Genomic DNA, 13,589 nt, shown 5'->3' on the forward strand with positions numbered 1-13,589 from the left:
ACATGTTTCTTATTTTGTAAAATTAAAACCTACTAGTAGTTGATACTTATGTTCATCATTTCACAAAATAACCATGCTATTGCTGTTATGTGCATCCGTCCATTGAGTAATTAAAGTACAATTATTTCGAATGTCAAATTCTTGGCATTGACCGTTCCAAAACGGTAACCATAGTTTTAATAACGCATGTGTTTGTTGCGTTTGCTGCGTGTTTGTTTATGTGTTGTGTCAAGTAATTTCGATTTGCTTCAGACTGTTTTCCAATTGGGTTTTCGCCATAATTAAAAGACCCATATGCTATTATAAGTTTTTGTTGGTGCTGGTGGAGCGATGGTTTAATTTTTTTAATTAAGCGTTATAGTAATTTTAATTTGACGTCATACAAAATAATTGTGTTTGTAAATTACAACAAACAATAAACCTATTTTTAATAAACAAAATGACACCACTTGGGATCACCTAAATTGGTTAAATAATAAATAAATTTCAGTCTACGGCCTCAAAAATCGCCTTACAATCACTATCTATATTAAAATTAATTGTACTGCTGAAGTTGTCTTTTCATACAATTTGAGAACTGAATACATACAGAAGATTGCTGGTCGTAAATAATACGTTTACATGTAAATGCAATTGGGAAAAAAGTAAGTAATCTGTTATTACATTGTACTTCCTATTTGATCATTTTAATGCCAAAAACGAGTACACGTAAAACAGCATATGGCTCTGGATGTACATGTACCTGAAAGCAAAATGGATTGGGAATTGTTATATGCAGCAATTGTGTAAGTTCCAACGTTGTATAGCAATCGACACTAGTTGCTTGAAACAATTGTTAAAATTAGTTAAACTAACAGATGACTCGTTTAAATTTTTCAAAATATAAGTGCGGAACAGGTCACAATAAAGTTGAATGTCGCTTGACGTCGTATGATACAAGAAAATTATCGGAGAGTCAACCAGCAGAGTATTTCCAAAAGACCAGTTGATCGATTTTTACGCTATACGTTCTGTCTTTCAACGTTTTACTCCATCTTCGTGTTATTCTTTTTATTTGTATTATTCTTCTTTTCCTTCTAGTAGTAGTAGTAGTAGTAGTAGTAGTAGTAGTAGTAGTAGTAGTAGTAGTAGTAGTAGTAGTAGTAGAGTAGTAGTAGTAGTAGTAGTAGTAGTAGTAGTAGTAGTAGTAGTAGTAGTAGTAGTAGTAGTAGTAGTAGTAGTAGTAGTAGTATATAGATTTAATGACGGAACGTTATTTAATAGAAATCATCGTATAGCACTGTTTCTATTTGTTATGCAATAAGTTGACATATGGAAATAAAACAGCTAAAAATCGTCAAGTCTTTTATTTGTTAATAGTTACCTTTAATTCCTGACTGAACATTATAAAAAGTAACATGCGGTGACAGCATCATTTATCACTCTCATATGGGAGAATATATTTATGGAATGTGTAGGCCTAGTGCCACAGCAGATTATTATTTTAATCTAAATAGAAATCTATGTTTATTGCAATTTGAATTCGATTTGTTTCTGATAAAACAGCACAAATCATATTAAACTCCAACGGGAAACAATATATCTTGATCACGTGATAGCTTATTTGTCTAAAAAACCGAGTGTTTCCGAAATTAACTCAAATATTCAAACCGATCATTCAGCTATTTAGAATAGATGGGATTGAAAGTTTAAATAGCATTTTATACCATTGTATTGTCTTTTTTCTATGTGCATCCAACAGCGATTCGAATACTAAGAATATGTTAAAATGTCCACGTTGAACATTTAATTGACTAGTTTGTAATTGACTGACAAATCAATACGTTATTTTTGCGTAATCTTTTCTTCCACCTTAAAAGCATGTCAATTTAGGAAGATTATTTTTTATTTAATGTTTTCATTTAAGGCCAAGAGTAAAGCTTCACTTTTTACACCCTGTGTATTATATCCATTTGAATTGGCACCAGCTGTGGTCACGGTTCGGTAAATCTTACCACAGACCGAAAAAAGCAGAAACAATGACTACAATTTTATGGATGAAGATAGTGTATGGTGGATTAACGTGCAAATTATGTTGCCTGACATTTCCTTCAGCTAGTCTTTTAAATTCTACGCTCGTGTCGTCAAAGATATTCACGTGATGTCTGATAGGTCTTGCGTGCGTATCATTTTTAGTTGCTCGCGTAGCGAACAGCTAATGTTGTTACTAAAAATTTCAAGTCAGTTCGGCTTATCTACGGAAAGCTTACTACCCGCCACACCTGCCGTATTCGCGCGGGAAGAGTTGTATAATTTATGCAAGAGGTTTGAGTTCTCCAACTATATTTATTCACAAATGGAAACATTATGTGAATATCGTGTTAAATGGAATATTTTTGAACGGAGCTTATATAGAAAATAATCAATAAACAATGTTTGTATTATACGTGTCGCGGGAGAAATTATTTATGAATTATTAAAATATTCCTATATCTGCTGCGTCTTAATGACGAAGTACAGGTCATTCATAATCCGAGGCTATTAATAGATATGAGAAAACAACGCAATAGTATAGGGTTACGCTTGTTTATATTCTCAATTTATAAAACGTTGAACATGAATTCAACAATAACTTCAGGGATACGATAGACAACAACACAAATGCTTCATAATCGCTTTAACCGAATATAAAAAAACAATACAATATAACAAGAATGTTCTGTTTCGTTATCTCGATCATGCTTCTATAGCGGGGTTAAATTTGATATTTCTGGGAAACGGTATTTTGTTCTCAACAGATAGTGGCGATCTTATGTATTTACGGGTGCTAACAACGCAATAGTAGAAGGTTAAGCTTCTTTATATTCACAGTTCTCAATTTATAAAACGTTGAACATGAGTTCACGAATTACTACATGTATACTATAGACACCCTAAAAAATGCTTTATAATCGCTAGAACCGAATATTAAAAAACAACTAAATACAACAAGACATATCTTTTAAAAGAAGTCGGCGTAAATGCTGACTTTGAAATAAAGTTTGCAATTTACGTTTCTAAATAAATAAATTGAAAACAAAAGTTTAACTATTGTTGTTTTTTTTCACTTGTAAGTCGCATATTCACCGCATGAAATGTGTGTTATCATTGTCAAACCACACATTAGTGTAAGTAGATAAAATGACGTTTTGGTAATATTGTTATTATTACTAGTATATTATTATTTTTATTATAATTATTATTAATAAAATAGTTATTATAATTAGTATTATAACACAAACATGTATTATCATTTTAAGCAGGAGCATAATTATTATTTTGATAATTGATTAATAATTAAAATAGATTCCGTTTTTATCAATTTAATTACTTTAATCATTTGTTGTATTTTTTGCAAATAGTAAAATATATGTTTTTTATATTAATGATACTTGTCATTTTACTATATAAATGACATTTTTAATACAATTATTGATCACATTTTTATTATTTATATTTATTATTTGAATTATTATTATGATTATTATTATTATTATTATTATTATTATCTATGTTTTAATAATTAGTGTATAATTAATTATCTCAGTATAGGAATATTTATATTTTCATTATCATTATTACTGTGACAGTGAATTTTACATGCATGGGTTTCTGGCGCTAAATAGCGTCACTGCCATTTTAACGTCATGACGTCATTTCCTGTTTATTTGTTTTTTGACGTCATTATATACTTGTTTGTGTTGAGAAATAGAAAGAAAATGTAGTTAATTTGTTAAAACAAACTTTGAAAAAGCCTATTTAGACGAAATATATCAGGAAAGAGTTGAACTTGTTCTGTGTAAATTTATATTTATCCCTACTGGATACAAAACTGAGTAAAACATTTTAATCAGAATAAAGGAAACTGCAAAACATTAAAACGACAAGGATATGTATGGCCATCTAAGGCATCGAAATGTAAAATTGTATTTGGAGGAACGAGCATCAAAAGCATACAATGAATATTCTGACACTTACATACATTGATTTTTCTGTTATAACGCAAAGTTTAAGTAACTTTGTATATGAACTTTTCATAAGATATATTTAAATGTAAAACAAAGTAAATTTGTCTCACAAACTTTGTACCAGAAGTCGTGGAACATTGAACTCTAGAAAAAAATGTACAAGTAATGTAAATCTTAACATTTCAGTTTCCATAAAGAATTTACCAAATTATACCTGATTGACAAACAGATTTAACAACTTGACAAACAAAATACATAAAAGGCTCGGACGGGTAATGTCGATATAGTACATACTGTTTACTGAGATTGATCCGTGTGTCACTAAAGATGCCATCGCTGCATAAGTCAGGCTTCGAGACTTCTTTCGCGCAGCCCTATCTTTACTATCATGGCGCCAGCCATTCATATCTTGCTCCATTTTTTTTTCGGTTGCTGCCTTGTAAATAAATCCTTTGAGAACAGTCTGAAGTGGCCAAAATATAATTACACTACATCAGCCCGAGGTAAGCGTGATATTCAAATACTATAATATTGAAAGCCTCGCTTTGTGAAACAAGGGTTTAATGCATGTCGGTAAAGTGTCGTCCTATATTAGCCAGTGCAGTCCGCACAGGCTAATCAGGGACGACACTTTCCGTCTAAAGTGGATTTTGCTAAGAAGAGACTTTCTTTTAATCGGAATATATCATAAAAGCGGAAAATGTCGTCCCTGATAAGCCTGTGTGGATTGCACAACCTAATCTGGATTGACACTATAATGCACATGCATTAAACTCCCTTTTCACAGAGCAAGGCTCATATATTAACCCTGATATCAATGCGATATACCTTTTCTGGCTACGTTGCATGTTGATGGGGGTCCGCATTCTGATTTGGCAGTGTTGCTTTGTAGTGTTACGGCATCAGTAAAATAATGGGCTTTAATTTCAGTTCACTGTGCCTCATGAGGTTTTGACTCGCAGTTTGGCATATACTGTACTTTGTTGTTCGACACTTGTTGACACTTCGACAAAAGTTGCATATATTTTGTGGAAAATTTTGACGCGGTTTCTTTAAGCCAGATGTTCTGCCTGCACTTGTTGATCGCATTGTTAATTGACCATCTAGGTTTCGGTGGTACATCTTTTAAAAGTGCTCCTAATGTTTGCAAATCACATTTTACTTTAATGATACTGACATTTGCAACGAATCAGTGTCCATCCTGAGACAGCATATTACAATGTCTGGTCATAAATTATTAAAATTAAGTATTCTGTCATATTAGTGTTTCTGATACATCCAACTAAGTAAATTGTATTATATTTGTCAATAATTGATCTAATTCGACGTATCCAAGCGTGAGATTTTCACTGGAGATACCATAATTATCTGAAACTTTTCTTGAAAATAGTGACCATTGCTTTCAGCACTTCAGATGTCAGTACTGGTTATAGTGGTTCGTTCCTAAAGAGAATTTCTTGTTCTGTAATGAGATGTTGTTTCAGTGGTTTCTTGTTCTGTAATGAGATGTTGTTTCATGTTCTGTAATGAGATGTTGCTTCAGTGGTTTCTTGTTCTGTAATGAGATGTTGTTTCAGTGGTTTCTTGTTCTGTAATGAGATGTTGTTTCAGTGGTTTCTTGTTCTGTAATGAGATGTTGTTTCATGTTCTGTAATGAGATGTTGCTTCAGTGGTTTCTTGTTCTGTAATGAGATGTTGTTTCATGTTCTGTAATGAGATGTTGCTTCAGTGGTTTCTTGTTCTGTAATGAGATGTTGTTTCAGTGGTTTCTTGTTCTGTAATTAGATGTTGTTTCAGTGGTTTCTTGTTCTGTAATGAGATGTTGTTTCATGTTCTGTAATGAGATGTTGTTTCAGTGGTTTCTTGTTCTGTAATGAGATGTTGTTTCATGTTCTGTAATAAGATGTTGCTTCAGTGGTTTCTTGTTCTGTAATGAGATGTTGTTTCAGTGGTAGATTCACCTTATCAGTATAGTTACAAAAGATGTTGTCGCTAATTTCATAAACTGTGTTTTCCATTCGCGAAGAAGCATCTTCGTTCCCGTTAAGTCTTCTTATTTTGCTTTCAAAATGTGTTCGTTATCGTTGACGGTTCTTCTATGCCTATTTAGTGATATATACAAAAGTTTGCTATATTCGGTTGACACCTTCATCCCTTCAGACAAAGTATTTTTGTCTTACAAAAGCCTGTCTCTCGTATTAAAGTTGCAGTCAATTTTCTTTATTAATTATTTTTCGTTTTAGGACATATATTTTGGTTGAATCTTTCGATGTTCTGTTCAAGACCTTTGCTTTCTTTAAAGTTGTTGTTTTCAACTTGAAGCCATATAATTCGTTCAGTTTTCTTTTAGGTTTAAAGTTTACGAAATTTTGTTTTGATCTGTTTTGTTTCCGTCTGTAGGCTTTCTTTTATCTTATGGATTTTGTGTTCAGTCTTCTTGTTTGCAAAAGTACTGACAATGATTTTTAAACAACCATGTTCTGTTTTTAATCTTACAAATTTTCTTATCCGAGTTCAAATATTATTCAAATGCGTTTTGTTTTATTAATTTTATACTTCTGCTTAAAGGTTTCCAATTTTTATTTATTATACAAATGTTGCCTTTGAATATTGTACTAATTTGTGTTTTTGGCTCTATTCGTTTCTTTTAATTTTGCATCGTACCGTCCATCTGATTTGTCATGGTTTAATCCGTGTTAAGTTGGTATGGAACCTCTTACGTAACAACGTCCTTCGTTAGCGTATAGAATATAATTCAATATATTTCACTGTCGTTTTGTGTGTGGCCTCTGCGCACGCTCCATCGTCGCGTCTGCTCATGCAGCAGCTATGATTATAACGACGACACCATTTGAGTAGAAACATACTTCAGATGATGCTAATAGTTACATAGTAAGAAACTATTTACTGAATTGATAGAGAGTAGCTGTATGATGTATGAAGTTTATAAGGTCAGTGACAAGTTCGTTATTCAGCGTCCCTATGCATAACAATAAGTTTGTCACATGCATTTCCGTACAATCTATGACTATTTACAGCACAGTTTCGTAACGCGTAATAGCAGTTACCAACAGATACCAGTTGAATAAGAGGTGTTATGAATAGTGCTGTTAAAATTTCTAAGAATTGAGTTTCCTATGGTCAATATAAGTACAGCTTTATTTTTTTTATAAAAGTCTAAACCCTAGTGTGCACTGTCACACATCTCATACAGTTATGTAATACCAGGCTCAATATTAAAAATTCGTATACATTAAATTCGTGACTCAATATTAAAAAGAGTCGTTATTTTAGTTAAAATTCAAGATGGCCCTCATAATTAGAGAGTGGGTGGGGTACGGCTCAAATCCGCGAAGCGTTTAACGTTGTTTTCTTTTCTTCTTCAACCACGCGTATCAGAGAACGGAGACATTAAGAGTATTTTGTTCGAAACATTTACTCTAACTTAAGTAAAGGTAAAAATTCGAGACCATTTCGAGAACGCTACGATACAGCTATTTTCAGATCCGGAGGCATACTTACCTTTAGAATTACCTTACTTTAAAGTCTCGTAAAGTAATACACATCGGGATTGTGACGTTATTTTCAGAGTAGTCAGTGTTTATGTGTTTGGATGCATTTCATATTTTAGCATGTTATACTTGGGCTTGAAAACGCCAACCTACTAGTAACTATGTCGATTTTCTGAACGTGTTTTTTTTATATCATTGTGTATAATGCAATCATGATAGAATCACGTTACAAACGTTATCATACACAGTTTGAAAAATATGACGGTTGGAAGTGGCGTCTGCTGTGATGGAAAAATTAGTTTTTTTATTTCAACAAACTACAACTGTGTCGGTGCTTTTCGTTTTTCTTTCCTTATATGTGTGGTCGCCTGGCGATTTTGAAAATATTTAAAAGGCACGAATCGCATGGCTTGTTAATCGGATGAGTTTATTTCCACCGGCATTACATAAATTCTGGCAGTAACACGCAGGTCAATATATAGATTTCGATACAAATCCAAAGGCCAAATTATCCCAAATACAGTTCATTAAAACATAAGGACATCCTTAATGGTTTTTAGTTTTAAACCTATTATTATTTATTCTCTTAATAATAGTTGTTATTGTGAACTACGTTTCTCTGTTAAACGGAATTCAATAAATAAGCTATTAAAATAGAAACTCACGGTCACACTTTAGTCCTGAGCAATTTAAACTATAAAATTGGCTCCCAGTATCCAAACGAGTCGATCAAAATATTCCGACTCAAGTATTTAAAATTCTTGCTGTTACAGCCCCTGATTATAAGGGTGAGCATTTCATTCTGGTTAAGGAAACACATAGTCACAATACAAGGTTCAGTGAAAAAGGTTCTTTCACAATTCCGAAGGTTAAACGTGTCGGTATCAAATCCTTTGCGTTTGTGGGTTGTAAGCTATGGAATGGGTTACCTCCTTCTATTACTACTTTACTAGTATATATCTGAGTCCCATAGGATTAAGGTTGCCGTCTAAAACCACTTTTTAAGTCAGATTTTATAATATCCTTTTACTAAGTAATCAGTATCACGTGTCAATTGTTTAAATACATTCCGCTTCTTAATGACATTTCACTAGTCAGTATGTGATGTTAATGTTGTAATTATATGTGATAAATTTTTATTTGCTAGAACTATTTTAATAAATTAGCCATTTATTAACTTCATGTTGTATGTGCACATTTTTAATTGTGATTCTACTACAATAATGTCCACCAATTCAAGTAATATTAATGCTCAGTTTAAATTTGTGATATATTATTGAGCAACAATTCATGTCCCTCTATGTAATGCCAATAGTAACAAGGACCACAATGGAAATAAGAGATTGCCATTTTTCTTGTGCTATCCTTGGTACTGTGTTGCATGACATGGTTAATTCTCATATTTGTATTTTATGTATTATTTTATGAATACAACATGTTTTTTTAATTGTGTTTGCACCATGATACCGAATTAAATCTATCTAGCTATCTAACTAACTAGCAAGGAGAATACCCACATGCAATAAGTAGCTGAGCAGTGTGTGGTATATTAAAATTTTGATATAATTTATTCGCAGTAAAACTAGCTCTTGAAGGTACCAAAAAAAACACTAAGTAATTTTCAGATCCGGAGGCAAACTTACCTATAGAATTACCTTACTTTAAAGTCTCGTAAAGTAATACACATCGGGATTGTGACGTTTTTTTCAGAGTAGTCAGTGTTTATGTGTTTGGATGCATTTTATATTTTAGCATGTTATACTTGGGCTTGAAAACGCCAACCTACTAGTAACTATGTCGATTTTCTGAACGTGTCTTTTTATATCAACCGTGCACGGTATTAATTGATTTCAGACTATATAAACACATGGAAACGTACATAATCAAGAATTCAAAACGAACAGGCACGTTCATCTACAAAGAATTAATAGTTTCATTTTATTGTGTATAATGCAATCATGATAGAATCGCGTTACAAACGTTATCATACACAGTTTAAAAATATGACGGTTGGAAGTGGCGTCTTCTGTGATGGAAAAATTAGTTTTTTATTTCATAAAACTACAACTGCGTCGGTGCTTTTCGTTTTTCTTTCCTTATATGTGTGGTCGCCTGGCGATTTTGAAAATATTTAAAACGCACGAATCGCAAAGCTTGGTAATCGGATGATTTTATTTCCACCGGCATTACATAATTTCTGGCAGTAACACGCAGGTCAATACATAGATTTCGATACAAATCCAAAGGCCAAATTATCCCAATTACAGTTCATTTAAACATAAGGACATCCTTAATGGTTTTAAGTTTTATACCTATTATTATTTATTTTCTTAATAATAGTTATTATTGTAAACTACGCTTCTCTGTTCAACGGAATTCAATAAATAAGCTATTAAAATAGAAACTTACGGTCACACATTAGTCCTGAGCAATTTAAACTATAAAATTGGCTCCCAGTATCCAAACGAGTCGATCAAAATATTCTGACTCAAGTATTTAAAATTCTTGCTGTTACAGCCCCTGATTATATGGGTGAGCATTTCATTCTGGTTCAGGAAACACATGGTCACAATACAAGGTTCAGTGAAAAAGGTTCTTTCACAATTCCGAAGGTTAAACGTGTCGGTATCAAATCCTTTGCGTTTGTGGGTTGTAAACTATGAAATGGATTACCTCCTTCTATTACTACTTTACTATTATATATCTGAGTCCCAAAGGATTAAGGTTGCCGTCAAAAACCACTTTTTAAGTCAGATTTTATAATATTCTTTTACTAAGTAATCGGTATCACGTGTACATTTTTTGTTAATACATTCCGCTTCTTAATTACATTTCACTAGTCAGTATGTGATGTTAATGTTGTAATTATATGTGATAAATTTTTATTTGCTAGAACTATTTTAATAAATTAGCCATTTATTAACTTCATGTTGTATGTGCACATTTTTAATTGTGATTCTACTACAATAATGTCCACCAATTCTAGTAATGTTAATGATCAGTTTAAAATTGTGATATATTATTAAGCAACAATTCATGTCCCTCTATGTCATGCCACCAGTAACAAGGACCGCAATGGAAATAACAGATCGCTATCTTTTTTGTGCTATCATTGGTACTGTGTTGCATGACATGGTTAATTCTCATGTTTGTATTTTTATGTATTATTTTATGAATACAACATGTTTGTTAATTGTGTTTGCACCATGATACCGAAATAAATCTATCTATCTAACTAACTAGCAAGGAGAATACCCACATGTAATAAGTGGCTGAGCAGTGTGTGGTATATTAAAATTTTGATATAATTTATACGCAGTAAAACGCAGTAGCTCTTGAAGGTACCGAAAAAAACACTTAGTAATTTGTAAGTCAATAAGTATTCTTGCAAAATTTACTATTTTATCGGCGACCATAACTATACCGGGTAGTTTTATTTTCGTGTGGCTGCTACGTTTGTTGCAAGCGTGTATGGTTGTGGCATGCACCGTGTAGCCGTTACGCTAAATCGCCTTATGTTTCGTCCTGTTTTGGTTGTAGCACTTTTGTGGCTGAAAACAACAATTTGTGGGTATTATACGATTTCAAACAGTGATACATATATTCATATATATACATGTAGTTAACATGCACTTGGTCGATATACGATATCTACGATTTTAGGAATCGTAGGTTAGCTGTATGACGTCTATATTCAATTGGTTGTTTTGCATGTCCTTTTGATCGCATGTCCCATCTGACGGAAGTCTTTCGAGGTAATAAAAAAATCCGCTAATGTGACACTAAGGAACGGTAACGAGCAAAACAGCTTAACGGTACCTTCCAGCTAAAGACCCTATGAATACGCGTGTGTATTCTAAAGTCATTTTCTTGTGGTCATTATGCGCCTGGTTCTGCATTATGCTAGGGCCCAGAGTGTGCCCCAAAACTCCAGACCTTGTGAACTTAATAGACTCATGAATGCTGGGGAGAATTTTAAATTGTAGCAGTTACTTTCTTATAATTAGTTCATAATGAAAGATATTCAAATATGGTGTGGTATTGTGCCGAGGGTTTGAGCGATTTGGGGACGGAGTACCCGGCAAAAACCCCAACCGTCAGGTATGTTGAACACCAACCAAGCTCGTATACGCCGAAAGCAGGTATTAAACCCGGGTCGACTAGGTGAGAAGCGAGTGTACCAACTACAACACAACACCGACAGCAAAGTGTTCCAACGCCTGTATTATAGTTAGAAATGTATATTAACATATTCAAAACCTAAAAACGCAATCAAAATTCTTTAAATTGTGTAAGTGGGTAACATTCAACATCCCGCCTGAAATATGCTTGAATTATTGCAATATGATCCCCTGTTTTGTGTGTATTTCGAAGTTCATGAGGTCCTTCCGCGCCTAAGGCTGCATTATGTGTGAGCCCGGAATGTGTCCCCGAAATCCTACCTAAATTGCTTACGAGACTCACGAAGGTTTGGACAGTATTTAGAATTATGGCTGCAGTTTCCAACTTATTAGTTGTAACTGTAAGATTCTTAATAATGGTGAGTCCGTAATGACAGGGGCATCGTTAACCCATTTAAGCCTAGTGGACTCTCCCATCCTTCTAAATTGGATCAATTTATTTCCAAAATTAGGGATGTCTAGTATATTTAGAATATTTCTTACAGAAATTCCTTTAAACAAACAGATGATGCGGCGTCTCATCTGGGTCTACGCTGTTTAGCAAGGCCCTTTCTCTAGACGCTGGCATAAATGGGTTAAGTGCGACTGTTTTAAAACGTACCGTTTTCTATATATGTAAACGACATTTTATAGATAACATCTAAGTGTTCTAGCTATCAGTTGTAATATCTGTCTTTTATCATTCATTTTGATTGCGTCGATTTTGTTTATTTTATACCAACACATTTTATATTGACTTACATTGAAAATGTGAAAGTTTAAAAAATGATAAATTCACACCTTGAAATACTTTCAATATGTTTGCAAATTTTAGGGGCAATTAAGTTTTTCGACTTCACTTTCTTTACATTTCATTTAAACAATGCTTAATGTAAAAAATTAATGTAAAACCAAAATACTTGCGAATCACACAAACAAACTTTGTCACCGAAAATCCTCGAACACGAAGGATTCTCCGTAGCATACACATGTGCTGTCAAGCATTTCGAGCACTTAGATGATTTGAGATTTGGCACTTTTTGAGAATCTTTCCCTTACATTACAAATAGATATTTTGCAGAGCAAAATTATAATTAATCATTTAAAGCAATGGCCTCGTTTGTAGCCGAAGTATTAACTACGACAGGTATAGCACTGGATTTGTAACAGTATTTACACTTGCCATTTATCAGGTTTAAAATGAAGTGATGTTTTCGTGTGTTTGTATCATGCATATTCTTAAATCTCATGTCTTTAAGTAGCGTGACTAGTAGAACTCTGGTTGACAATAATATTCTATCACGAGCCCTATGGCCAACGAATCTTATCAATGGTGGACCGTTTTTCCTTAGTAGACATAATGCAACGCTTTAGATTTTAGGGCTACTTTCAAGTGCCAAATGAACTTGTTTAGCATTAATAGTTTTTTATAACATTAAAATTTCTTTATAGATATGGTTGTTACTGGTTGAGTCGTGGTTTCTGTTTGATTCGTGGGTATAGAAATCGCGTGAAATCTCGCGATAGAACGTTCGCACATGGTGCAGTTCGTTACGGAAAAATGTTTTGACACGGTCACCAATTTTTTCCGATCAAAATTGCGTCAAAAACAAGTAAATAGTGTAATTCATCATAACTTGATAGGTCCTTATGAAGTGTTTCCTCATTTATGTATTGTTCATATAGTGTTTCAAAGTAACACAAAATTGTTTATTTATGAGTATTAACCATACATGCCATAATTTTTTAGGTCCAAAGCGGGACATTCCATAAAAAATTGTCGGGACATTTGACCCAAAAGCGGGACACCTAAAACGATCTATCATTCCACCTTTACTGTAGTCAGTATAGTACTAACAAATACTCTTGATACTTTTATTCAAGACATAAAACATCTGATATGAAGCATGGAATCTAAAACATAACAATAA

At 33.1% G+C, this 13,589-nt stretch overlaps 1 protein-coding gene across 1 annotated transcript in view; it reads left to right on the plus strand.

The window, feature by feature from the left end:
* The first annotated feature begins 12,711 nt into the window (after positions 1-12,711).
* LOC127839203 (centromere/kinetochore protein zw10 homolog) overlaps positions 12,712-13,589 on the plus strand; it is a 30,373-nt gene continuing 29,495 nt past the window's right edge. Inside the window, exon 1 of the mRNA XM_052367477.1 lies at positions 12,712-12,805. Coding sequence (XP_052223437.1) covers positions 12,769-12,805 — 37 coding nt within the window. The 5' untranslated portion in view covers positions 12,712-12,768. The remainder of the gene's footprint in view (positions 12,806-13,589) is intronic.

The sequence above is a fragment of the Dreissena polymorpha genome, chromosome 1 (genome assembly GCF_020536995.1).
Source record: "Dreissena polymorpha isolate Duluth1 chromosome 1, UMN_Dpol_1.0, whole genome shotgun sequence".
NCBI lineage: Eukaryota > Metazoa > Mollusca > Bivalvia > Myida > Dreissenidae > Dreissena > Dreissena polymorpha.